Source organism: Zalophus californianus, chromosome 10 (genome assembly GCF_009762305.2).
Source record: "Zalophus californianus isolate mZalCal1 chromosome 10, mZalCal1.pri.v2, whole genome shotgun sequence".
Lineage (NCBI taxonomy): Eukaryota > Metazoa > Chordata > Mammalia > Carnivora > Otariidae > Zalophus > Zalophus californianus.
This window is the reverse complement of record NC_045604.1, coordinates 21092433-21120404: the sequence shown is the minus strand read 5'-3', so window position 1 is coordinate 21120404 and position 27972 is coordinate 21092433. Positions and strand designations below refer to the sequence as shown.

The 27972-nt window shown below is 38.1% G+C and overlaps 1 protein-coding gene across 3 annotated transcripts; it reads right to left on the bottom strand.

The window, feature by feature from the left end:
• RGS13 (regulator of G protein signaling 13) lies at positions 1-27972 on the bottom strand. Of its 3 annotated transcripts, XM_027611786.1 has the most exons (7): positions 27837-27972; positions 26453-26518; positions 26020-26060; positions 20527-20595; positions 16677-16738; positions 2062-2228; positions 1-888 (listed from the first exon to the last, which is right to left on the bottom strand). In XM_027611786.1, exons 4-7 carry the CDS (start codon positions 20589-20591, stop codon positions 706-708), a joined length of 477 nt encoding a protein of 158 aa, XP_027467587.1. In that variant the 5' UTR covers positions 20592-20595; positions 26020-26060; positions 26453-26518; positions 27837-27972; the 3' UTR covers positions 1-705. The 3 variants fall into 3 exon arrangements, with proteins under 3 accessions (XP_027467587.1, XP_027467588.1, XP_027467589.1); XM_027611787.1 differs by lacking the exon at positions 26020-26060; XM_027611788.1 differs by lacking the exons at positions 26020-26060; positions 26453-26518 and having other exon boundaries at positions 27837-27960.

Here is a 27972-nt window from a genome sequence, read left to right as displayed (position 1 = left end):
AGGACCATGATAAATTCACATTGTGAGGAAACAATACTTAAAATATAGGAACCAAATTTTCTAACCTCATGTCAATATAAGAATAAATGAAGAATTATATACATTCTTAATAGCTTAGAATCATCAGGAATTTTCACATATAGAAGATATTTGTGCTATAGAAGTTTAATTATGAATATAATAGGAAAATTTTACAGATAAAACATCTCTTAAGAACATATCTTTTTATATTGCTCATTATATTGGACCATTGATTGTACTTCACATACTAAGTTTGTCTACTAATTGAAGTTATTATGAGCACTCCATCTATATAATACACTCATACTAGAGACAACTTATATAGCTACTGTTTTTAAAGAACTGATCTGTGCATTATGACAGCAAAATTTCATTAATAAGAAAACATCCATTAGTTGACTACTGCAGTAAAAACTTTCTAATATTGGTGTCATGAAGACCTTCCTTTTTCTTATATTTTAACTGAGCTACATAGGCATGCCATAAATTGTGTTTTTCATGTTATAACTATTCTAGAGCCCATCCCTTTGGGGATCTGTTTCTCTTTGAGAACTAGAAGAAATTAATTTGTAGTTTGTTTTCTTCTATTTCATTCCTATTCTATTTCTGATTGTGTGTGTGTGTTAAAACAACAAAGCCAGCACTTTCAAAACACCATCTTCAATTTAAACCTTTGAGTGGTATTTAGGAATTGTTGGGCTGAATAGTCTTCAAAAGTTTCTGGTACATTTCTGACTTTACAAATCTGGGATAGGAATCCCTTTCCATGTGCACATACACTATCCTTTGAGCCTCTTCAAAGCAAGTTTGAGTGGGTTCTTGAATATTCCTGGTGATATTTTCTCTTGTTGAACTGTCAATGTTAATCTGAAAAGTGAAATTACATGTAGAGCATAAGTAAGTATAATTGAAGATAGAAACCATAATGGAAAAGTTTAATTTTCCCCCCTCCTCTTTTTTTTTTAAACTGGAAAAGGGTAATTTTGTCTGAAATTTCATAGATATCTAAAAAGACTTTTAAGAGACAAACTTTGCTTCTTAATAACTAAACATCCACCTCCATATCCCAGATTAAAAAACAAAACAGAAAACACACAGCCCAAGACCAGGGAAATCTCAGAAACCATTGCTTACTTAGGCAGATGCAACTGGTTTGTTAGTGGAGTCTACAAACAAGGAAGTTTATGAGATGAAGGTCTCTTTTAAGGAAAAGGGAAGTTGGTGCTATTTTAAAGTTTATTTTTCTTAGTAGTCATGAATGTTGGTTTCACTGAATATGCCCTGAAATGGGAAGAGAGTGAAGAGAAGTGGAGAAATAAAGGAGAGAAGTGGTTATTTCAATAAGCCAAGTATTTTCCAGATAAGAGTTTTGAGGAACAAGTCAATAACATAGGACTGTCCTGCATGATAGGAATCTCATATGTCATGGTCTACCTTTATCCCCTTGACAAGAATTTTCATTCCTTATTCTCTATCCACCAGGAGGGGTCCCAATGTGTCATGCACTCATGACTCTCTATTTTCTTTAGGCCACTGTAAATGATTGGCTGTAATATCAGTGTGAATGTTTGCTGGATTTGCTGTTTTGGAACTGAGGTGAGCAGTGAGTATGTTGCAAAGGCACAGACTTTCCCAAACCACTGGGGCTGTCAATATGCCAATGTATGGTATCTGTAGTTCCATTTAGCAAAGTTGATTCTTCCTTCTTACAAGGACTTCTTCTCCTTTTCCTTTTTTTTTTTTTTTTTTTTTAAGAAACTTTCCCAGGAATTAAGATAATTTAATGAGAAGAGGTTCTGGAGCCAGACAGGTGTAACTTTGAATCCTAACTCTCTCACTTATCTGCTATGTGACACTGAACAAGCTAATTAACTTCTCAGATTCTCAGGTTTCTTATCTGTAAAATAAGGTCAACAATACTGAATTTGTAGCATAGTGGGAGATACTGGATATGAAGTGCCTGGCACATGTATGTGCTTGAGAGATACTAGCACCCTCCCTGGGACTGATTTCCATTAGCCGTCACAGTCACGTAGTTACCTCTCTAGGGGACTGTGGCTGGATGTAAATCTTATAAAGCTTTTTTGCCCTAGAAATTCTGCTCCGTCGTGAGGCAATTTTCTTATAGGTTTCACATGCCATCCAGAATTTAATATTCTCGTCACTGTGCTCCATCTTTAAGTACGCTGCGTAGACTACTGGACCATCTAAAAGTAATGGAGAAATCAGTTTATTTTCATGGGTCAAAATCATTAAAAAATCTGAACAATATTTAATGCAGGTTAAAACTAAAGTCTGAATCAAAGCTCCCAAATTATTCAACAAGTGAATATCATATAATGATACACACACACACACACACACACACACACACACCCCACATCACTCTTAGATCTATACATCTGAAGCATGTTTTGACAATGCCAGTCAGTGGTGTGGTCATCCCTTTATTCCTTTCTTCTCAGTCACTCAAGGAGAATGGCCACTGATGTGGGTAGCTTTGAGGTAGGAGAAGTCACAGGGACTCAGAAACAGGACTTAAGTTAGATCAGTGGACAGAGCTTTGGTCATGAAACTGACATGAAAAATCTAAGCCCTCCAGCCAAACTGGAGAGTCAGAACCAGGTTTAGAATCTCAACAGGCAGGTCAAGGATGAAAGAAAAATATCCAAGTCAGGTAAAAGTAATAAATTGATCAGGTTGTACAGCCTGGGGTGTTTCTCAATATCCAATCAGAGCAGGAGAACATGGATGGAGGAAAAGTTCAACTTCATATTCATGCCTTATGGTTCAAACTAGAAATGAAGGACCAGGCAAAGAATGGAATTCAGATGGGGTGTCGGAAACTATCTCAAAATTGAGAACAGGACAGTGGGTATGTGCAGCACGACCATCAAATGACACTTGATGCCAGAGATGGTCATCCGTAGTTTTGGTCTTAAGCTGCATTTTTGGAGTGGGTAGATAAAGACATACATGTGAAAAGAGATTTTCTGATTGAAGCACTATTTTGTAGAAGAGGGTTAGGCAAGATCTCACAAATCTAACACATTAACGTCAATCTTTGGGAGGACCAAATATTTTCAGTATTGAAGATGAACACTCTCAGAACTTCTTTTGGTGACTGGAAAGTTTCTTGGCATATTTGAGAAATTGAATTGCTAAATGATGAAACAATGTAACTTTTAATTGATAGTAATAGAAGTCTGTGTGTAGGCACATTGAATATGTGACCAAGTATAGGATTTTGATTTACGATATTTTATTCAGTATTATTAACTGCCATAAGAAATAATGGTAATCAGATAGAATAGCAATATAAAATCAAAGTTTCCTAGATCTTCACATCAGAGATTAGGCTGCATTTTCTAGCACTAGAAAGCTGTCACTCCTTGGCTTCTACTGGCTCTGTCAGCAGTGATAAAAAATAAAGACAGCAATTAAGATATTTTTATTCAAGAGAAAAACTCAAAAAGAGGCAGATCCCCTCTAAAAAGGATTAGGGCTGGGGAAAACTGGCAATTTGCAAGAAATGTGCCATCATGGGAATACACAAAATTAGAGCATGTCTCATTAATATCATGTAAATCTAGCCTTCATGACATTGGGTGGGAAATGGTTTGAAAGGAACATCACTTGAGTTGAGAGGACAAATGAAATGGGGATAGATCGTGTATAACAATGTAACATAGGAAATGATATGGATTAGATATTTCTGCCCAATGGGGGAATATATTTATCTTAGATTTCAAACAAGAAGTTTATTTTCACACCTACGTAACTTTAAGATGTGCCTTGCCTCATCACAGGCACAGAAAGCTGAGGCCAGAGACAATGCCTGTAGCAAGTGGAGCTCCTATTAGAGAAATAGCTGAATGGAAAGGCAAACCAGAAAAACAAAACAAATCAAAACAGAAAGCCATTTCTAGCTTAATAAGTAAAGCTGGAAGCCAATAATTTGCAGTGTGTGTTGAAAGAAATGGAGTTCTATTTAAGGAAATAAAAAGCAATTTGATATACTTTGTACTTAGTAGAATTTTGACAGTGCTTCATGAGGAACAGAAAATAAGAGTCCTAAAAGAAAGAAATGAGCTATGGAACAGGGAAAAATATGAGATACCAGATAAAATCTGTAGATCCTGGAATGAGAGTCAGCTACCAGGCTACTTGGATGGGTTGAGTAGATGGGTGGGTGGCGGGGAAGGAAATGACGTAGAAACCAATATTAGATTCTATGTTATAGTATTCTGAATTTATGTTTATATTTATGTTTATCTTGATTGTATAGTCAAATCTTTAGAGATTCTCATTTCAGAACCTGCCTGCATCTGTATCAGCCTTCTCTAACTTCTCTCCTGATTGAGTGAAGGAAGGATCTTATGGGGCTGGCCAAATGGTTCAACAATTCTCAATATACCCAAGTCCTTTGCTCATGAAGATCCATGCATTGCTGTTGATATTTTATAAGATACTTGATATGATAGATTGTAGTATTGATTTTCGTTACTTCCTGCCCTTCTTATAAGATTACACTTTCACGTCCCATTTATATCAGCCTTGTCCATTGGACTTGTTTTAGCCAATGAAATACATGCAAAGTACCATGTACGGTGCAAGCAGAAGATTTTAAGCAGAAGGTTTAAGCAGGTAGTCTGCCATTGCACTTCCAAACAGTCATGCAAAGGACACATTCTGGAAAAGAACTGCTCCTTTTGTCTGAAGGTCAGAAAGAAGGCAGGAAATAGAGCTGGAGCTGAACCTAGTTATTGCGTGACATGAACAAGAAATGAACCTTTCTTGTAAATTAGTGGAATTTGAATGTGGTGTTTTATTGCATCATAACCTGACCTGAACCCGAAAGCCAACCTGGACTGTTTGAACCTCTTTGATATTTCAGGGAAGATTCTGGTGCCCAGAATCAGTAGACTCACATGGCTGGTATGTTTTACAGAATTCTTATGTTAGTCAAGTAAGCAGCTGAAGACGCATTTGTGTAAAAGTGTTCCAGGAATCTGGGTAATTATTAAAGTTGGAACTGAATTGCTCCATTGAGACTTTCTACTGACTCAGACAACAAGTGAATTTAAAGGTGGGAAAGCCTTTTCCAAATCAGACAGTGTGGCTCAGAGTAGCCCATTCTGAAGATGTAAATGACACTCCTTCCTGAGCATTATGCTCCAGACACTGTGATTCTGCTTGAGCAGAGTAAATAAGGAGAAACAACAGAATTGCTCATCAAATTGAGAAGATGGAAAAAATAGGTGCATGTTTTTTTCTTAAGAAGGAGAATGATGGTGAGAATTTTTGCATCATGTTAAGGATGGGATATTGGTCTGTAATTCTCCTTTTTGATGGGGTCTTTGTCTGATTTTGGGATCAAGGTAATGCTGGCCTCATAAAACTAGCTTGGAAGTTTTCCTTCCATTTCTATTTTTTGGAACAGTTTCAGAAGAATAGGTATTAATTCTTCTTTAAATGTTTGGTAGAATTCCCCTGGGAAGCCATCTGGCCCTGGGCTCTTGTTTGTTGGGAGATTTTTGATGACTGCTTCAATTTCCTTAGTGGTTATAGGTCTGTTCAGGTTTTCTATTTCTTCCTGGTTCAGTTTTGGTAGTTTATACATCTCTAGGCATGCATCCATTTCTTCCAGATTATCTAATTTGCTGGCATAGAGTTGCTCGTAATATGTTCTTATAATTGTTTGTATTTCTTTGGTGTTGGTTGTGATCTCTCCTCTTTCAGTCATGATTTTATTTATTTGGGTCATTTCTCTTTTCTTTTTGATAAGTCTGGCCAGACAGCATGTATTGAATGGAGCACTGGGTGTTATACGCAAACAATGAATCCTGGAACACTACATCAAAAACTAATGATGTAATGTATGGTGATTAACATAACATAATAAAATAAAATTTAAAAAAAAGGAGAGTGGTGCTTTTGGGACTCTCTAGGATGTTCTTTTTAAGCTAGTCACTGAAATTAGTATTTCTATGACACACAAGGTGACACATGTCAGTATCTTGATGCAGAAGGGAAACGTGACATTCCTCTTGGCTGAGTCAGAACAGTGGCCCGTCTGTTCCAGGATTTTTTTCTGCAAGGGGAAAAAGCTTACACCATAAATTTAAATCCTAACGTTTTGCTATGTTGCAGTCTTTCATCAGAAATGTGCCTAAAACAATTTTAAATTTATTTTATTTTCAATCTGTACCACTTAGGATAATAAATTCCATAATTGTACTAGCCTTTACGTGAAGTTTTAAAGTAAATCTGCTTTATTGAGATTCTCTAGTTTGGCTCCTATGATATTAAACATTTATGACTTTTCTCTTAACTTCTTTTTGCTGTGTTATTATAAAAGTAACTTAAAGTACTATGAGTTGTTTTTAAATACAGAAAACTTCTAATAAAGATAATAATGATTGTTGACAATTTGATATAGTCCCTTTATTCTTTCAGTCCTTTGTTAATGTTTAACCTTCTATCTAACTAGTATTCATTCATCTACACAAACACAGATACACATATACTTGTATGTGGCATTATACTGTGAAAGCAATTTTGTGTCACTCTTTCATACTTAATATGTAGAAACACTTTCTCCTTTTTATTTTTAAGGGTTACATAGTAGTCCATTCAAGGCTACCCTATATTATATTTAGCTACCTTGCTATCATTGAATATTTATATTGTTTCCCGTTTTTATGTTGTAAATTATCCTACACTGAATATTTGGTGTATAAATCTTTGCATCTGTAATTATTTTCTTAGAATTAATTTAAAAGAGTGGAATTCCTAAGTTGACAGATGCAGTGTTTTGGGGGACTCTTGATACTTGTAAAATTGCTTTCAGAAAGATCTCATTACTTTTCATTACTAACAGCTGTGTCAATGTGTCTGCTCCCTCCATCCTTTCAATCCGATGGGGGTAAAACCAGTGACTTGTAATTGTTTAATATTGGATTTTTAAAACATTAATGCCCAAACATTTTTTCTTTCTTACTGACCATATCTTTTCTTTCTGTGAATTTCAAATCATTTGACAATTTTTTTGCATTGTTAGTGTTTTCTGGATTTTTCAGATCTCTTTATATATTAAAGACACAATCGGTTATATTTATTGCATTATCTTCTGTTCTCTTTTTACATATTATCTTTGTTTATGATTTTTGAGAAATATATGTAAACCATCTAATCTGAAAAAGCCTCAGTTCATCTATCTGACCTGCCTTCAATCTCTTTTGCACTTTTATCAGAGAAAAATCTTGAAAGCAAAAATCTGACCACAACCCTTTATTTATAACCTTTCAACCTTTTCCTATTATTGCCCTCATAAAAAAAGCCAGACCTTGGCAGTGGCTACAAGGTCCTTTAGGATAAGATGCTCTCTACCTTTCTAGCCTCTTCCCTTGTCACTTCTGGAAACATTCTTTGTTTGCGTCTTGCTCCTGGCCAAGCCGTGTGCCACCCTCATGCTACTGTATATGCAGTTCCTTCTGTGAGATGGGCTCTGTACTGATCTAAGACTCAGGTGAAGTCTCTTAGTTTCTGGAAAAATTTCTAACACTCCCCTCCCCCAACTAAATAAGTGTTTCCTGTCTGTTAACAAATAACACCTAGTCCATCTTATTATAATTACAGTTCCATCTCACCCTACATCACAGTCGGTTCTATCTGTCGGTTTACATTTTTTTCTTTTTTTTTTATTATGTTATGTTAATCACCATACATTACATCATTAGTTTTTGATGGAGTGTTCCATGATTCATTGTTTGTGCATAACACCCAGTGCTCCATGCAGAATGTGCCCTCTTTAATACCCATCACCAGGCTAACCCATCCCCCCACCCCACTCCTCTCTAGAACCCTCTGTTTTTCAGAGTCCATAGTCTATCATGGTTCGTCTCCCCCTCCGATTTCCCTCCCTTCATTCTTCCCCTCCTGCTAACTTCTTCTTTTTTTTTTTTTAACATATAATGTATTATTTGCTTCAGAGGTACAGATCTGTGATTCAACAGTCTTGCACACTTCACAGCACTCACCATAGCACATACCCTCCCCAATGTCTATCACTCAACCACCCCATCCCTCCCACCCCCCACCACTCCAGTAACCCTCAGTTTATTTCCTGAGATTAAGAATTCCTCATATCAGTGAGGTCATATGACACATGTCTTTCTCTGATTGACTTATTTTGCTCAGCATAATACCCTCCAGTTCATCCACGTCATTGCAAATGGCAAGATTTCATTCTTTTTGATGGATGCATAATATTCCATTGTGTATATATAGCACACCTTCTTTATCCATTCATCTGTCGATGGACATCTTGGCTCTTTCCACAGTTTGGCTGTTGTGGACATTGCTGCTATAAACATCGGGGTGCACGTAGCCCTTCGGATCCCTACATTTGTATCTTTGGGGTAAATACCCAGTAGTGCAATTGCTGGATTGTATGGTAGCTCTATTTTCAACTGTTTGAGGAACCTCCATACTGTTTTCCAGAGTGGCTGCACCAGCTTGCATTCCCACCAACACTGTAGGAGGGTTCCCCTTTCTCCGCATCCCCGCCAACATCTGTCGTTTCCTGACTTGTTAATTTTAGCCGTTCTGACTGGTGTGAAGTGATATCTCATTGAGGTTTTGATTTGGATTTCCCTGATGCCGAGTGATGTTGAGCACTTTTTCATGTGTCTGTTGGCCATTTGGATGTCTTCTTTAGAGAAATGTCTGTTCATGTCTTCTGACCATTTCTTGATTGGATCATTTGTTCTTTGGGTGTTGAGTTTAAGAAGTTCTTTATAGATTTTGGATACTAGCCCTTTATCTCCCACTCACTGGCTCACACTTAGCGAATTAGGACCGCAGGTCCATCGTCATACGCCCAGGGCCTGCGCGCTGCCTGATATACAGCAGGTACTGACTAGGCAGTTAGATTGCCTTTTGGATTCCTCATGCTTCTACGTTTGGAAGTGATTCTCCCTACGTTTTGAAAAGTGAAGAAGCAGGCCATAACTGTTTAGCATCCAGGGAGCACCAAAGACCAGCAGATTTTACCTGGCGTGCTGTTACTTTTGTTTGTTTGTTTTGTTTTCTTTTGTTTTGGCAGTGAGACAACATGTCCTAATTGAACAGTGATGTGTCTAAAAGGCCAGGTTTTGTTGTTGTTTTGTTTTTCTCCCTGCAAGGTGAACAAGTGCATGAGGAGTGCGAGAAGACAAACAGCACCGAGGGGAGGGGCTGCGGCCGGCTGGGCAGGGGAGGTAAGTGAGGGTGGCTGAAGGGAACCATGGCAACAGCAAGAGGGTAGCAGAGGGTAGAGTAAATCATAGTGGAAGTAGCTGCCCATGGATAGCGAGTGGCACGAAATCTCTCACAGATGAAGAGAGCTGAGGGAGTGGCTCTACCTCTGGGATCATGGAGTAACAGCATCCCTCAGTAACTTCTGATATCTGCTCTGTGCCAGGATGAGGAGGCACCAGGCAGTGGGAATTGGAGCTGTCTTCATTGCCTCTAGCAGTGTGATAATCCTACAGTATCCAACCTGGCGTTTCCAAGGCTGTTTGCAGGTGATTGTGATAACTGAGCAAGGCAGGAAAGTATACAATACATTGCAGGGTGATTTTGACCCAAATCAATGCTGATGCAAACTCTGTGATTCAGAACACCTGCCGATTTAGAATGGCTTAACTCGATGTCTGCTCTGGAGGAAGCTGATGAGGCCATGGGAAATTTTTGTAACTGGGCTTTCTCACTTGGAATCCTCTGGGCAAAGTTTATGTGGGCACTCAGCATTAAGCATTCATCCTACCACCCTTCCACAATATCTTTGTACTTTAACTCTCCAGAAACTATTTCATCTCTTCTCCCTTCCCCATCTCTCCTCAGCTCTGTGCTGATGACCTTGCCTCAGACTTCACAGAGAACACTGATTTAATCAGGTAGACATCCCCTCATCTTCTCCCTGCTTTCTAACTTTCCTCCTGAAAGGGAAACAATGTCCAAGCCGTTATGTCCTTATTATGCTTTCTCCGTGGCTTTCCGTTTCTCTGTTGCTCTTAAAATTGTCCCCACTCTCTTCTATGTCATCACTTTCTTCCTCTCTAATGGTTGCCATCATCATGTATTTCCCAAATAAAACCAAAAATGACTATTGATTCTATGTTCTCAGTATTTACCTCATGCTTCCTTCTAGTCTTTACTCCTTTCTCTGCTGACCTTCACCCCAAAACTTATGTCAATAATTCCCTGTATTCTCTGCCTTGCTTCTGCTTGTCCTGTCCAACCCCATGCCCTGCGACTGCTCCTGTCAGGGCACCACTGACTTCCGTCGTGCCGTGTCGGACGGTCACTGCTCTTTCCTCATCCGTCGTGCCGTGTCCGACGGTCACTGCTCTTTCCTCATCTGTCCTGCCTTCTCAGCAGTCTTTGACACAGTTCACAGCTCCCTCCCTAAAACGTGCTCTTCCTTGCCTTTCATGATGTACTGTTTTTGTCAACCTTAACTCACCTGGTGCTCCTTTTCCATCTCCTTTGCTGACTCCTTCTCTCCTCTGGATTTGGAAATATTAGCATGCACCTAAGCTCCATCTCTGGACCTCTCCTCTCCTCTCTCTGAACTCTCCCTCGAAGGGATCTCCCAGTCCCACGGCTTTGATTAGGGTCTATACGCTAAGTACTCTTGGCTTTGTCTTCCCCGTTGACTTGTAGTCTTATGGTTTATTGCAATAGCCTTCCAACTGGTCTCTCTGCTTCTTTTTTCCAGAAGAGAACCAGAGGGTATTTTTTATTTTGAAAAGGGGGCAGGGGCAGAGGGATAGGGAGAGAAAGAGAATCTCTGCGCTGGGCATGGAGCAGGCACGGGGCTCGATTTCACGACCCAAGATCATGACCTGCACTGAAACCAAGAGCTGGATGCTTAACTGACTGAGCCACCCAGCACCAACCCCCCTGCCAGAGGGTACCTTTAAAAGCACATCGACTCTTGTTACTCTGTAGTTTAAAGTTTCTCATGTGGCCAGTAAGGCTCTATACTCCTGTCATGGTGAACTTCTTCGGTTATTTGAAGACACTAACCTCACTCCTATCTCAGGGCCTTTTGAACATGGCTTTCCTCTGCTTGGGCCACTCTGCCCCCAAATCCCTGCCTGGCTGGCTGCTTCTCATCGTTCAGCTCTTAGCCCAAATTTTACCCCTTCTGACAGTTGTCCTCTAATCATCCAATTGAACTGTCCTCTTATACCTGCCTTTCTTTGCCATATCACCTGGTTTTATTTTCTTCAAAGTACTCATCACTTTCTGGAATTAATGTATTCATTAATTTATTTGCTTGTTTGTCTATCTCCTCCCTCTAGAGGGAGCACATGAGCTGAGCACAGTGACCTTGTAGGTCTCTTTCACCTTTTTTGTACTGGGAAGGTTTACCAGACACATGGAAGGACTGAATGAATCATCCAAGGAAGTTAGTTTCAGTTTTACTAATTTCTTTCTATTTATATTAAACATGCTTTACTCAAATATAAGTGAGCGACCTCTGCCTTCATCTTTTGAGATTTAGGGTGTATATATATATATATATATATATATATATATATATATATATATATATATCTTTTTTCTGACACCATTTTGTGTCATTTTAATTGAAACTAAAAATAAAACTGATTAGTCAAAATTTTGATTTGATTCTTTTTCACTCAACCTTTCCAGTATGTAGAGCTGTAAAGTTTGTAAAACCTCAGGGGTTTTAGGTAATTGTTGGTCCCCTTGTCATTACAAATTCACGTTTCTGTATCTTTTCTAGTTCTACTCGATTTAGCATCAGAACTACAGATTTCTACTAGGTTTAGCTAGCAGAAATATTCATAGGATTTTCTTTCTATTTTTCATCTTGGTGATGCCTAACATTTTGATGCTGTTTTGAGGTGCAGTGTCAAATTTTGGGTCAACATCATTTAAGGAAACATTTTTGGTAATTCTCAGGTATTTTTATGAGGAAATAACTAATAGCTCTGACAAATTTTTTTCTGATCCATAAAAAACTTATTACTACTTTTATGTCCATTTGCAAATAATGTAACTCTCCTAAAGACTTGGGTGTTTGGAAACTTGGAGGACTTTCTATCACCTGCAGACTTGGAAATTTTGCAGCGTACTTTCTGCTTAATTCATTACGGAGATTTTTTAATGAGACCAATTTTTACATTAAATCCTGAGGAATCCAACACACTGTATCTTTTCCTTCAAAGAAGCATTTCTCTCTACTGGACTTCTAAAATAGTTGACTATTTTTAAAGTACTGCCAGTCAGACCTCCTTATCATTTTACAAGTGTCTGAATCAAGTTCCAGCTCAAATTTGCCTCTTGTGAGAAGCTTTCCCAGGAGACCTGCCGTCTCTCCCCATCTATCTTCATCCCTTAGCACAGACCTAGTATGTATGTGCTACAGACATCATACTAGGTCTGTGCTAGGTGATCTGTTATTTCTAGTCTCCCTTCTTTACAGTTTTTCACAAACTGCTTATGGTGCACATATATCTTATTTATCTTTTTTTTTTTAAGATTTTATTTATTTGACAGAGAGATACACAGCAAGAGAGGGAACACAAGCAGGGGGAGTGGGAGAGGGAGAAGCAGGCTTCCCGCTGAGCAGGGAGCCCAATGCAGGGCTTGATCCCAGGACTCTGGGATCATGACCTGAGTGGAAGGCAGACGCTTAACGACTGAGCCACCCAGGTGCCCCTATCTTATTTATCTTTAATTGTGGATGCCTTCAGGAAAGTACTTCTGCTGTCCCTACGTCGTACATGGTTGGAACTCACTAGACACTACACGGCTCAGGGATCACACGTCACACTGTATGCTAAAAACTCAAAGCAGTTTGTTCTTAGCGGTTGTTTGAGCAATCTGTTCAGCCCTCAGATTCTCATAGGGTACTTCATAAGTACACATTTTTCTTCAGTCACAAGCTACACTTTGGGGATATATTTTAAGTGCTACTCTTCCCATAAGGGTGTCCTAACTGGACCTTGCAAGGAATTTTATATCAAAGAAATGTGTATCTATGTTTTTCTTTCTGTATCTAGAGCTTCCTTCTGCTTATTGAATGTAACAATAGACTCTTCAAGGGAAAGGCAAAGCTTCACAAAACCATCTTTACTCTGGAAACAAAAAACCAAACCAAACCAAACCCTGCCAGTCAGCCCTTTATACAGCCTTTGGTGAAAATGTTGTCAAAGGCTATTATTTTTAAATAAAAAGTGTGTGTTTGCCTTGCCTTTGAAATTCCATTCAGGATGTTACTAGAAGTAACAATCACCATTCTCCACTTTACCCCAGTGTGCTATCAATATCCTGTTCTCTTTTGGGAGAGTTTCAGTTTTTGGGAAAAATCTACCCTTTTCCCTGTGTTATTTCATGTGGTACATGGGCACGTGGAAATTTTTTTTTTTCAAGCACATTGCCTGGTACCTAAGCGCTTAAGATTTAGTGAATAGATACTGAGCACACATACTAGTTTTTGAAAAAAAATAACTGGTTTGTCAATAATGTATCATTAAATAACATCTAGACTACTAGCATTCTTAATTTCTAACTAAGGTCTTAATTTTGACAGGGTTCTGTTCTTAAACTGATGATATTCTTGGATACCCTCTTCCCAAGAGGAAGTTGAACTTAACTGTATTGTGATAACTAGTACTTAATGGCTGTTGAGCAAACATCTCTTAAACCAATTCCTGTTCATCCACTGAGACCATGCTTAACACATTTCTTTCCTAAGGGGGTTTCTGAACTACACGTTCTTAGAAAAAGTCTTTTAATTTATATAGAAAAAGATATCTACATATCTTAGCTAGAGAGTACATTTTACAACTGTCCTTGGTTAATGTAAACACACTTTATTCTCTGGCACATTAAATGTTTGGATTTTTGTTGTTGTTGTTTTTCTCTTTCTGATTGGATGGTCCAGAAAATGCATTGTTTTATCACCTTTTAAATTATGTGATTATTAAATTTTTACATGATTTTCACAGTAACTCAATTTCTCGTAAGATTCTTATCCTGCTTTTGCTGGTTTTTATAAAGAGCAGTATGCTGCCTTCCTGTCCTCATCTTTTCTGTAAACTTTGCTTATTTTCATGACACTAGATCTCTAAATAGCTAATTGTAGTTAGGCTCTCTCTTGAGATCATTACCAAACCATTAACTTTATTCACTTTGTTTATGAGGTCTTCAGGACTGGCACAGAAAGTTTTACATAATATGGCTTGATATTTTGATCTTTTCTTACTAATATTTGTCTTGTATTTATTCATTGAACATTTATTGTATGCCCATTGGATACAAAACACATTTTTAGTCTCTGGGAGGGAGATGAAAGCTGAATGCGAGGTGATCTGTGTTCTCAGGGAATTTAATATCTACTGAGAAAGTGTCTGTGGAAAAACCCAGTACACTAAATAACCGTACTTAGAAGCAGAATAAATAAGGATACTAAGAGAAGAGAGAGGGCGAGTATTTCCAAGAGGTTGCAGGGGACATGTGGAAGTTGAATTTTACTAGCCAGGACAGGCAGATAACCGAGTAGACAGAGGACTTGGCACGGAAGCCTGGAGCAGGTGTGTCGCAGGTGTAACAAACGGAGCAATGGTCCCCTCGGCGGAAGGGTGTGTCATGTGAAGGGGCGGAGCTGCGGCTAAGTCATAGTGCATTTGAGTTTGGGTATAGAGAGTCTTCAAGGCCAAGTTAGAGATTTTGAACTTTTTGGTAAACAGCAAAGAAAAAGGAATGGTATTCCAGGAATGATATTCAGAGACATGAACTTTATTACTAATTAAAATAACTACCAATTGGGGTGCCTGGGTGGCTCAGTTGGTTAAGGGACTGCCTTCGGCTCAGGTCAGGAACCTGGAGTCCCAGGATTGAGTCCCGCATCGGGCTCCCTGCTCAGCGGGGAGTCAGCTTCTCCCTCTGCGCCTCCCCCCCTCATGTGCTCTCTCTCACATTCTCTCTCTCAAATAAATAAATAAAATCTTTAAAAAAATAAAATAACTACCAATTATTGCATGCCTAATCTGCATCAGCCATTAAACTAGGCGTTTTACGTCTAACCTGAACAATAAATAATGCTGAAAAGATGAGTGATATTATTCCCATGTTACAGATGGAGAATTTGAAACTTCAAGAGGGAGATTAACCTGCAATGTTGCAAAACATGGATTGCAGGGGGTTGGGACTGAAATTCAAAGCATTTAGCAGGGGATCGCTCAATATAGTTGACTGAACATATGCTTTTGTCCCTTCCTCTCATTCCAGTGTCCTAAAATTGACCAAAAAAAATCTATTTTTAAAAATTCACAGTCACGCTGGCAAACTTGATCACAAACTATGAGGAATACTTGAAAAGTAAAAGGCAGGAGCGATTCACAAGAAAACCATGGCCTCAGATGCTTATTGGAAAGGGCTGTTGTGATAGGTGGGAGTTCAGGTAGTGACCCAAATCTGGAGGTGTGGATCCCAGTACTAAGGAAGGGCCATGAAGTAATTTCCACAATAGCTGATGAAGGTGTTCCTGTAGGAGGAGCCAGGGGTCCACACCTCTGGCTGTCACCCTCTGGGTCAGACAGTGATAACTGTCTCCACACCAGGAGGGGGCCCTTGGGTCAGAGAGAGCAGGAAGTACCCTAGAAGCATGGCCACCCCCAGGAGTAACAGGAAGTATTCTATCCAGAGTTACCATAGGCACATCCCATCAATTAAACCATCAAATAGCGTAGCTAGCTCCCCCCTCCATAGTCAATAGGTGTAAACATGAAATATTCACAGAGAGTCTAATAAGGAATCTCAAATAAAAAGAAGTCTATAGGCAAAAATTAGCAAACATTTGATGGGAACAAACTCCATTTAAAAAAATACCAAATTCAGCAAACAAGGGAATTTTCTTTGAGTACCTACTACATTTTTTTTTCTATACCTGTCTTCTGGTATTTATCCCAATTTTTCCAATTTTCTACCCAAACACAATTGACTGTTCCTATGAACGCACACACTTCTTCGTATTTCTTGCATTGAGTCTATGACTCTATCTCCCTAATATCCATTTTTGTTAATTTTCATTTATATATATTTATAAATATTCATTTCTTCAGATATAAATACTCATTTATATCTGAATGTTGATACTTATGTACAATTATATGCAGACTTATATAATGTCCCACGTAAATCAGACACTGATAAAGTTGAAAACTAACTCTGAGGAGTTTCAGAACATTAAGACTCAAATTTATTCTTACTTTTGAAAACACTAAGAGCAGCAAATTGTTGAGTTTTCTAAAATTCTAACTTTAGAAGGCCATGGTAAGGCAGTATATTTTAGTACGTGTTACGACTTAAGCATATTTTCCAAGGGATTTTACACATATACTTGTGAAAACTAAATATTTCCAGTGACTAATCTTGTTTTAATTAACACCAAAGAAAATAATAGTGGTTGACACGACAAACTATTTTCAGGTTTTCTTTTTTTAACTGGGGGCAGTTGCCATTTAGAAGGCTATGAGAAGAGCAGGGTACATTCATCATCTGGCGCCACCTTTTTCTGTTAGGAGTGAAACTGACTAGTTAGTCAAACATGAAATATCTGTAATACTCACATTTTGTAGCCATCAGCTTTTCAAAAGACTGGCCCCATTGTAATACTTCCTCCAAAGTAATGCTTTGAAAAGAAACAAAAGGTGCTCATTGCACCAAAGTATTCTCAAGGTTTTGCTGAACATAGAAATATATGATCTTGGGGCGCCTGAGTGGCTCAGTTGGTTAAGCGTCTGCCGTCGGCTCTGGTCATGATCTCAGGGTCCTGGGATTGGGTCCCGAATCAGGCTCCCTCTCCCTCTGCCCCTTCTGCTCATGCTCTCTCCCTTTCTGTCTCAAATGAATAAATAAAATCTTAAAAAAAGGAAATATATGATCTTGAAAATAACACCAAAATATAGTTGTACTCTATTTGTGTGTGGTTTTGTGGAAATTTATCTTTCTGTGATCTTCTACATTTTATTTTTACTTTCTAAATTGTTAAAATTAAACAAAAATTGTGAAAGTGTAAACTTGAAAATATGATAAAATAAATTTTTAAGAGATAAAGATCCATAGTCCTGTAATTTCCCTATTCCCAAATTACTACTATTAATATTTTGATGTACTTTTCAGTGTTTTTGCTATTTATGTGTTTGTGTCATTTTAACTAAGAAGTAGCCAAACTCTGAGTGTGTTTGTGTGCATGCATACTTTGTGTGTGTATACATATATACGTATATATCCACTTTTTTAAAAAAGATTTTATTTATTTATTTGACAGCGAGAGAGGGAACACAAGCAGGGGGAGTGGGAGAGGGAGAAGCAGGCTCCCCTCTGAGCAAGGAGCCCAATGCCGATGCGGGGCTCGATCCCAGGACCCTGGGATCATGACCTGAGCCGAAGGCAGATGCTTAATGACTGAGCCACCCAGGCGCCCACATATATATTCACTTTTAATAAGATTTTTATATGTCATCACAATTGTCTTAAAATCCATTTATAGTGTTATGACTTCTAATTATAAAACTATAATCTTTGATAGTCACTGTGGAGTGTTCTACGAGGGGGCATTCTTTTTTTTTCCCCCCAAGATTTACTTATTTATTTATTTGAGAGACTGAAGAGAACTCGGACTGGGGAAGGACAGAGGGAGAGAATCCTCAAGCAGTTTCCTGCCAAGCACAGAGCACAACGTGGGGCTCGATCTCCTGACCCTAAGATCATGACCTGGGCTGAAATCAAGAGTTGGCCGCTTAACCAACCGAGCCACCCAGGTGTCCCTTTAAGGGGTCATTCTATAGTTTACATAATTATTCTCAATGAGCATCTTGATTATTTCTCATTTTTTAACATAAAAACTTGTGATTAGGTCTTGCTATGTTCACATAGGGTAATTGCTTACGGGCAGGATTAGTAGAAGTAGATTTAAAGTGGGTCAAGAAATGCAAATTTTTAAGGTTCTTGGTATAAACTGCCAAACTGCATTTGGGTTTGCATCATGTGCTGCTGGTACCAGTAATGTGTTTGCCCATTTAACTATTCACATCTTAGAGTTTATCCACAAAGTCTATTTGCATGCCTTCATATAATAAAGTTAGTAACCTTGTATCTATTATATGCAGATATTTTCTCTATTATTTGCTATAACTTTCTTTACATGCTCAGGGTTTGAATTTTTATTACAATGAATGATATGTGAATAAACGTATAAAAACCCTTTACCATTTCAAAAATATCTGTGAAAGATACTGGGTTTGAGGCTTCATTTCTGTTCATCTTTCATGGCTTTGTGAGGTAAATTGGCAAGTGACTATGGATCTTACATGTAAACCATTTTATTTTCTCTCCTTTAAAATACTCAGTGTGTTCATTGGCATCCAGTTTATGATTGTTCCAGTTTACGATTGGTTCACACTTCATTTTCCTGTCTTCAATGACATCAAATAATCAGCTAACTACAAATACAAGCAAGCCCTGTCCATTGGCTACACCTGGTGTAGGTAGCTCCGTAACTGGTGTTGAGGGAAGAGCCATCAGCATTAGGAGGCACTTAACACAATGAAGGAAGATTAGTCAAAGAGGTTAAAAAATGATCTAGAACATGGAAAAATATCGGGAGTCTTAACAAGCTCAAATATCTTTTGTTTTCTATAAATTCGGATGGCCCTTGCCAGTTTTAGGCGGACTATGCGCATCAGTACTGAGGCTTAACAGTATACTGCCGTTAAGATTGCTTTCAAAAAACATTTCCATGAAATGCTATCTGACTCACTGTTCTTTTCTCTTATTAGAACTTTAAAAACAGTAACCTAAAGTAACCTTTTCCATCCGGTGAAATGGTAAGTGTTAGGCAAGATATGTGGCATGCCTCTCTGTTCTATGTGTTCCCGTTATATAGGAAAAAATAAAATCTACAACATGAGCGAAGATGCCATCATTGCCTTGGCTTAGCTTAAAATAAAGTGTTGGTACTTTGTTGGTGAGAGAATTCTTTCTCTAAGATTCATGAGATTTATGGAGATAGATAATGATCAGAGTGATTATGGTCGGGGTTAAAGTTGTGAAATGAAAATTGGTTTTGGCTTAACCCCATTTTGCTTGTAATTTTTTGTGAGTATCTCAAGTTTCATGCCATTCCATGGCTATTCAGGTGGGAGTAATTCTAAACATCCCCATCCCCTCATCCACCTGGATTTCCTAATAAAAGCAGCGGATACAAAACAAGGGAGCATTCTGGGACCTCATGTCATTGTGGAGACGGGAATGAAGAGTGCTTGAAGTCTGAGAGTCCTGAGTTCTAATTCCAGTGCTGCGTTTAATAGCTTTTGGTTTTGCCTAAAATCTTTGAGCCCCAGTTTTATTATCTATAAAATGGGGTTAATACCTATCTCTCAACGTTACCTTGAAAATTAGAGAAGGTCATGAATGGAAAGCATCTATCAAACGACTATTATCTACCAGCTTGCCATGACTGTGAATTCTCTCTTTCCTTGGCCTCCCCCTTCCCCGATGGTGGGTCTACAAGGCAAGTAGAAAGAAATGTGAGCCCTGGTGGTGAGACTCCATGAGAGTCATCAGCGGAAGAGATGGAAGCTATTCCCAAACTAGCCTATTTTTTCTCCCTCCCTACACGAGCCCGTTCAGCACAGCAACTTCACCTGGTTGTTTAAAATGCTGAACTTTGGCTTTTCTTGTCTCTTCCACCTACCACTGCAGCCTCCTCCCCACCTCACACAAATGCTTGTAAGTATTTTTGGACCTTTAGGTACTACGGGGCAGGAGCAACATGCCAGGAGCTCTGATCATAGCAAGGGAGGTGTGGCCAGGACTGCGCACTCCACATGGACTTGGTTAGGCACCGTGGTTAAACTAACACACAGCGATCCTCAGTGTGGGAATCCTTGAGGTGGACAATCCAATCAAATGATTTGTTACCCTTCTCCAGCATTATTCGTTCCATTTTAGCAGTCACTCTTCCCATCCAAATGGCTACATGTATAGTTTGGCAAAATATCCAGGAGACTTGGGAAATCGGTAAGCATCTGGTTACCCCACCAGTCTCCCTTCTTCCAGCTAGACATGAGGTTTCTGGCACTTTGTAGGTGGAGGGTTAGAATCATGAAAATATTTTGGATAAAGAATCTCATTTTAACATAAACAATATAAAACTTTAAAAAAATCTAAGAGTATTTATTCATAATAGATGCTGTATAAACATTAAGCTTGCTTAATTCTCAAGTGTAAACCATAAATAATGAAAATGAAACCTTAGCGTAATACATGATTGCTCTTCTGGTGGAATTACTCATGTGTAAATGCAAATTTGCTCTCTGAACAAAATATATTAAATTAGCCGTTGAATAAATGTATACCTATTTATCATGTGATAAATATGCATTAGAATGGCCATGTAATTTAAATGGTACTTACTTTGAAGGAAGTCTCTTAGATTCATCTCTGCACATCTTGCAAATCCAACAATTCCGTCTGCTCATTTTTCTAAGGCAATACAGAATATACTTAGTATAATTTAGTCATTTAAAATAATTATATGCTACAGTCAGTGTCTCAGGAACACACAAAGTTGTAAATCATGAAAAAATAACCACGAGTTTTTGAAATTAATGGGATACAATCACTGGTGGGGGTGGGGAGGAGAGAGGAGAATAAAATAACTCATCTCGTAAATAATTTTTAGAAATATAGGTACTTAAGAGTTGCGACTTTAGGGCGCCTGGGTGGCTCAGTTGGTTAAGCGACTGCCTTCGGCTCAGGTCATGATCCTGGAGTCCCAGGATTGGGTCCCACATCGGGCTCCCTGCTCAGCGGGGAGTCTGCTTCTCCCTCAGACCCTCTTCCCTCTCGTGCTCTCTGTCTCTCATTCTCTCTCTCTCAAATAAATAAATAAAATCTTTAAAAAAAAAAGAGTTGTGACTTTAGAACCCATCTGGGACATTTACTCATCCTAATGGTGTTTAAAACAATACAGCTTACTGAGAAAAATCTTCCCATTTAGGGCCCACCGACAATGAATTCAACTCCCAAGTCCTCCCTTTCTTGGGTAATTCTTAGTTTTAGAAAGATCTTTCAATATATTGAGCAAGAATTTGCTTCTTTGTAATTAGCCAAAATAGTGTAAATAGCTAAATAAAAAATAAGATTCCTTGAGGGTGAATTCTGAGAAGGGGATTGCTTACCTGGTTTTCTACACTCCTGGCAGTATAACATTGGCTTTAAAATTCAGGTACAGTTTACTCAGCCCAGGCTTTATATAACAGTGTATGTCATAGAGGGTTTTAAGCTCAGGACATTGAGAAAACAACTCAAAAATTTAAGAATAATTAAATCTGCAATTTATAATGAGAGCTGGAAATGTTTTGCTAAACATATGCACACTTACACAAAATGAATTATTAAGGGTAACAGTAAGTTTTTATATCAAGTCTTTAGTGATTCATTCGAAACATCTGTTGAACACTAGTTATGTGCCAAGTTCTGGCTGCCAGTGATCTATGCAGATCCTGTCTTTTCCTCTTCCAATCCTCACTAGCAAGCAGTTGAAGTCCATGTGACGGGGACTTTGAGACAGGAAGTCCAGTGGGCCGTGAGTACACACAGGAGGAGAACCTACACAGACGTGGGGGTGGTTAGACATGGCATCCCAGTATAGCAATAGTTGAGCTGGAACCCGCAGGATGTGCAGGAATGTGCTGAGTGAAAGGGACAGGGCAGCTTGGGCAATGGGTCATGTCCTAATTGAGGAAATGAAAGGAATGTGGTCATCTCATGAATCTAGATTATGGCAAGGAGAGAGCTGGGAGCACAGGCTAGAGAGTTAAGATTGGACCAATAATCATGTTCGGAAATGCTCGTTGCAGCAAGAAAGCGATGAGAGACGAAGTTGGAAGACATGCAGAAGCTGAGCACGTTAGGTTATATACACCGTGAATTTCATAGTAAGGAGTTGGAAAATCATTGAGGGTTTTAATATATGGACTAGACATGCTAATATTTGAGATGGGTTTTGTGAGCAGAATTGATTGTCATGCAAGGGTGGAACCCGGAAGACTTGTTAGGAGATTGCCTGCAGGAGTGCAAGTGAGGGTGTTGCAGCCTTAGATTAGGAAGGTAGCAGGAGAGATGGAGGGAAGGGGCAGATTTTAGATGTGGTGGAGAACTTGATGTACTGGATGTGGAAGGTGAGAGAAAGAAAGGAAACAAGTTCGGATGAAAGATTTGACCTCAAGATAAAGTGGCAGTTTTTACAAAGCACATAAAAGAAACCAAAAGAAAAGATAAGATGGCCTAGGAAGAGCGTATGAACTGAGAAAAGCAGACGGCCCAAGACAGATGACTCAGAGACACACTGAGAAAGTGAAGCTTGCAGGAAGACAATCAGAGTAATATGGTATCACAGAAACCAAGGGATGAGCTACCGAAAAGCAGAGACTAGTCAACTGAGTGCAAGAGCTGGGAAACGACGAAGTGAACAAAGGAGGGGGGCGCCTGGGTGGCTCAGTTGGTTAAGCAGCCTACTCTTTTTTTTTTTTAAGATTTTATTTATTTATTTGACACAGAGCACGAGTAGGCAGAGCGGCAGGCAGAGGGAGAGGGAGAAGCAGGCTCTCCGCCGAGCGGGGAGCCCGATGCGGGGATCGATCCGCGGACCTCAGGATCATGACCTGAGCCAAAGGCAGCCGCTCCACCGACCGAGCCACCCAGGCGCCCCGAAGCATCCTGCTCTTGATTTCCACTCAGGTCATGATCTCAGGGTCATGGGATCGAGCCCTGCCATGCTAGGCATGAGGCCTGCTTCAGATTCTCTCTCTCCCCCTCTCCCTTTGCCCCTCCCCACACCCTAATGCCCGCTCCATGCACATGTGCACACTCTCTCACAAAAAAAAAAAAAGAGAGAGAGAGAACAAAGGATTGAAAAATATCCATCAGATTTGCTAACAAGAAGGTTATCAACAGCCTTGGTGAGAGGGGTTTTGGCGAAACAGGGAGGGCAGAAGCAGGAGAGAAGAAAACAAGAGGAAATGGAGACCGGAACAAATGTGGGGCTACTTGCACTTTCTTCCCTCCCTCTCTCCCTTCTTTCTTTCCCTTCTGATAAAAGCCATGGACCAAACAGTATAACAGAGACAGAGAGGCAGGACTCTGCTGTCTGGCCGTTCGGGCCTGCACATCTCTAAGAGTCTGGTTCAGAAAGTCTATGGTGTGAGTGACCTGCCCTGAAATTGGCAAATGGTGTCCATGGAAAGAAGTTGCCGATGTAGGAGAAAGGAGGAAAATCAATAGATTTTCAGGTTTCTGAAAAAAAAATGTTTTTTTTAAAAGGAACTAGAATTCGGATTGTGGGAGATAGAACATTGGAGAAGTGGAAATAGAGGAAGAAATTGTTGTTTTCTTGTAATTGGAATGGGTGTAGATCTAAGTATATTTGCAGATTTGGGGATAAGAATTTATGGGTGTTGTGGCCTGATGGACTTCATTTTCTATATGGGTCTCTGCTGTAAGGAGGAGCAAGGGACAAGGTAGCTAAGTTTATCTACAGGAAAAAAACAAAGTTAGGACTCTTGTGATTGCAAATATAGATTCAAAGAATTTAAGCAAAAGAGAGAGTTATTATGAGGATAACTGTGCAATTAGATTCTGGATGGCCTTGAACGTTGGGCTCTATTCTGTTGTAGTAATAATTCACTGAGGTCTTTAAATAATAGTGTGGAGTAAATAAGATGTTTTGTTAGAAAGATAAATCTGACCAAAGATGATTAACACTGAAATAATTGAGGCTAAGAAATCTCTTACATTGACTGGCTGTTCATAACTGATCCTGTGCATAATTGGATCCTGAATTAAATTTTAAGATTCTTTATCTCCGTAATCACCTTTAAGATGCAGATTACCCAATGGCTCCCTGCTTCTCTTCTAAGTAGGAGGCTGGTTAAGAAGTTCTTTCTGTCAAGTGTCCATATAACTAGCCATCCCTGTTTTCCTCTGGGTCTTGACTTCTCCCCTCCATACTATATTTAACTATTTTATTATCAAATATATTTTAACTATATTTGACTATTTTTTATATGTCATTGTCTGCTCACTTGATGTATTAGAGCTATGTGCACACATTAGTGATTTCTGTAACTAAAATTCATGTCTATTTACAAGTTATCATATATTTTTAAGAACTGTGCTGGAATTGTTTAGCAAAGGTAGAACAGGCTTAGTATGCAACACCCACAGTGTCAGAAGCATGACAAAGGTAATTTCCAAATGCACTAGAGTTTAGGGGGTTCCCACAGCTCTTGGCAGATGATCGAGTATATTAAAATAATTCTAGGCTCTGAAGGCAAACAAACACGGGTGTGAGTTCAGGGTCTTATTAGCTGTGTAACCTTGGGCATAGTAAGTCAACTCCTCGATTCTCAATTTCTTTGTTTCTAAAATGGAATTGTAAATATTAGAAAAATGCTTGTATGCAAAAACTTTCTGTTCCAGTTAATCTGATCTTCCTTCAGCTTCTTGCACTCTGTCACTCAGGAAATATTTCCTACACTCTCTTTTATGTACAGGAAACACACATTCTGCCAGCCTGCATTCCTTCCTCTTTTTAAATCTTAACTCAGACCTCATAAATCTTCCAATTAACCTTATCCATTCTTCAGTGTGTTAGCACACTCCCTTGCAAATCTTACTTTTCTTTTGTACTGTATTCCTATATTTCTGTTGTTCACATATTATATTAGTAGCTAGGGTTCCAGATTTAGAAGTAGCTGGGTCTCCTATAGCAGGTCAGACACTTTTGGGTACGTGTATCATATTGAAGGGACAAGGCTGCCAGGAAGGATTTGTTTGGCCAGAAGAGCTCTGAGAGGACCGCCTAGCCAGAGCTACCCCTTACAATGATGCAGGTTGTCTCCTCTACAGACACACCTGGTCTGGAGGAGAGCAGAGGCTTAGATCCACCCACAGTCCCCTTGTCAAGCTATGGGCCTCCAAGTGGGGCATCATCCATATGATGGAAATTCCAGCAAATGTTCTGTATAGACTAGTAGTAGCCCTGGTTCAGCTACATGACTGATTTAGAGAGAGGTTCTCTGCCCCAAGTAGCTCATTAGTTGGGTGACATTGGAAAAGAGAGTAACATAAATATAAATGTATGAAAATAATGTTATTTATATTTCTGACTTCTATAATCCTAATAGACTATAAATTCTCTGAAGTGATATGTTCAAATGCTATTTGATAATCATGTGTAAGTATTTGTTTATATATTGTCTAGTATTCTAAGTCAAACATTCACAAATTGATTAAGTTGTAGAATACCAATAGATTATAATGACATAAGAGCATCCACAATGAAATAAAGTATTTAGTGACAGAATTATGTAAAAGGAAAAGATGTATTATGCATAAAATAGATCACAAAGCAGTCTTGTTTTACAAAGTTCTTTGGTTTTCTAGTCCATTAAGCAATGGAATTTTTTGGGGTGCTGTTCCAATGCTGGAGTTTTGTTCCATGTCCCTGCCCACCCACTGGAGCCCTATTGTCCATCTTCTAAGCTTTCAGAAATCAAATATTCACTGCACCTCCCTCTTCTGATTACTCCTGGATTCACTATCACTCTATACCACTCCTTTGCTAAAATACCACAGAACACTCTCCAGGTCTTCATAATCCCTTCTACACTGAAAGCAAGAGATAAATTCACAAACATTTAACTCAGCTTCTGATAATAGAACAGATTGGCCCCCTTGAGCTTATTACTTCTTCTAGCCAAAACACTACTTAAAATTATAGTTAAGGCTTAAACATGAAGAAAAAAAGGAGATTAAACAAGGAGACAAGAACCAACAAAATCTTTTAAACTAATTTTGGAAGATGGAAAGTAGATGAAGGAATAGAAATTAAAATTCTCATACCTCTAAAATGAGAAGAGAAAAGATAGTCTTTGGAATTTTATCTGGCAAAATGAAAAAAAGAATCAGTCTGAGGACAAAGAATTTCCAAAAATAACTAGTGATTTAAAAAGAAATATCTGCAATCTTGCATTCAACAGTATATATCATTAAGTAATAGATCTGCATCTAAATACCAAGATTTAGAGTGGTGGAGTGAAATCTTTTCACTTTTATAATTGAGAACTTTTAAGAAATACTTTTGGTAATTCCAAAAAAAGTAAACTAATAAATTTACTTGGAATTAGAGCATACATGGTCATTTACTGGTAAAAATAAAAATTAGCCTAAAATATTCCATAGAATTCAAATTCTATTTTGGCAAAAAGAGAGTTCTCTGTGAAAGAATGACCTAGATGGATATGATTTAGAATTGATTTAAATTGGAGAAACTCACCAAGTTTCAATAACAATCATTTTTTTTCTCATGTTAGTGGTATGATTATGGAAAAATTCCATTGACCTAAAAAGAAAATAATAACAAAACCAAAATGATTATTGTGTACTTCCCAGAGAATGCATATTTGGCAAAATATTTCTATAAATACCTTGTCTTACATTTTAAGTAAATAATTTTTCTACTTCGTAAGTGTTAGATTATGGTTATTCTTATTTTTGATTTAACTCCTTATCTAGAATTTTATTAATTTCATAGATTGATATTGTAAAAATTCCTATACTTTTTATTTGTATTTTTCCATTGATTTTTCTTTAAATGTTTTTTGTTTACCTTATATTAACATTATGCTTTAATTTGCCTGTTTTTTAAATTTTTCCATATCCTTTTGCTAAAACTAGTGTGCATTTTTACACTCTAAGAGTAGAGTATTTAGAACAGTTAGGTCTCCAAAATGATTTTGGCTCCAATGTTTTCTCTTGATTATTTTAAAGAAAGCATACATTTTATCTATACAATCTAATTCTTAGAGCGGCTATAAATGCTTTAGTGATGAATTGAGTTTGTTATATGTTGTGCCAGAATAGATCCAAATTTTCTCTAGCATTTAAGTGAAATCTTTCTCAAAGTAATATGAAAATAAATGAATTCTCTTAGATTTTACCTTCCCACATATTTAAATGTTTTTATTATCCTGACAGTTGATGAATTCATTCCATTCAATATAATATCTGCATTTAAATGTGTTTCTTATGACATAGAATGTCACATAAAATTTAGAAAAACCTAGAGCAATTTACATTTTAGTGAGGTTTTGTTTGCCATAGCGCGTAAAATTCTTGCCTTTTAAAAAGCAAGTAATTTGTGGGTAGTTGTGCTTAGGCATAATATTAAGGAATGAAGAAATTCCATAAAATCAAAATTATGCTTCATGTAAATCTTGCAACAATTCATAACTGGAATCAGTACAGCTAATCAAATGATGGAACTAATTATTTGATAATGCATGATTTTTGAAGCAAACAATTCTGAGATATGATTTTATAATATATCGTTATCTAAACATATACAACCATGTTCACACACACACACACACACACACACACAAACACAAACACAAAACCATATAAAATGAAAGACCATACTCTAAATCTATAATATTTCCTTTACTGAACAATTTAGAAACTTCATTTATACATGTATGACTGTAAGTATTTTTTAAGTATAGAAAGCCTAGGCCAGGCAAACCTGTGTTTAGTAGTTTGTTTTCCTTAGAAGAAATCTAATATTTCTAGCAGTCCTGCTGTTAAAGTAAACATCCACTCGTCATTGATATCAAGCCAACACTGTATTCACCAACTATTTTATGGAATCTCATACTTACAAATATATCCTGTAGAACGGTCCACCATGCTAAATTTTATTTTCTAGCTGTATGATCCTTTTGAAATCAGGTTCTGAAACGCCATGAGGCACCCAGCATTTTATTTTTCCTGGCACAAAATAACTTTACTCTCTTT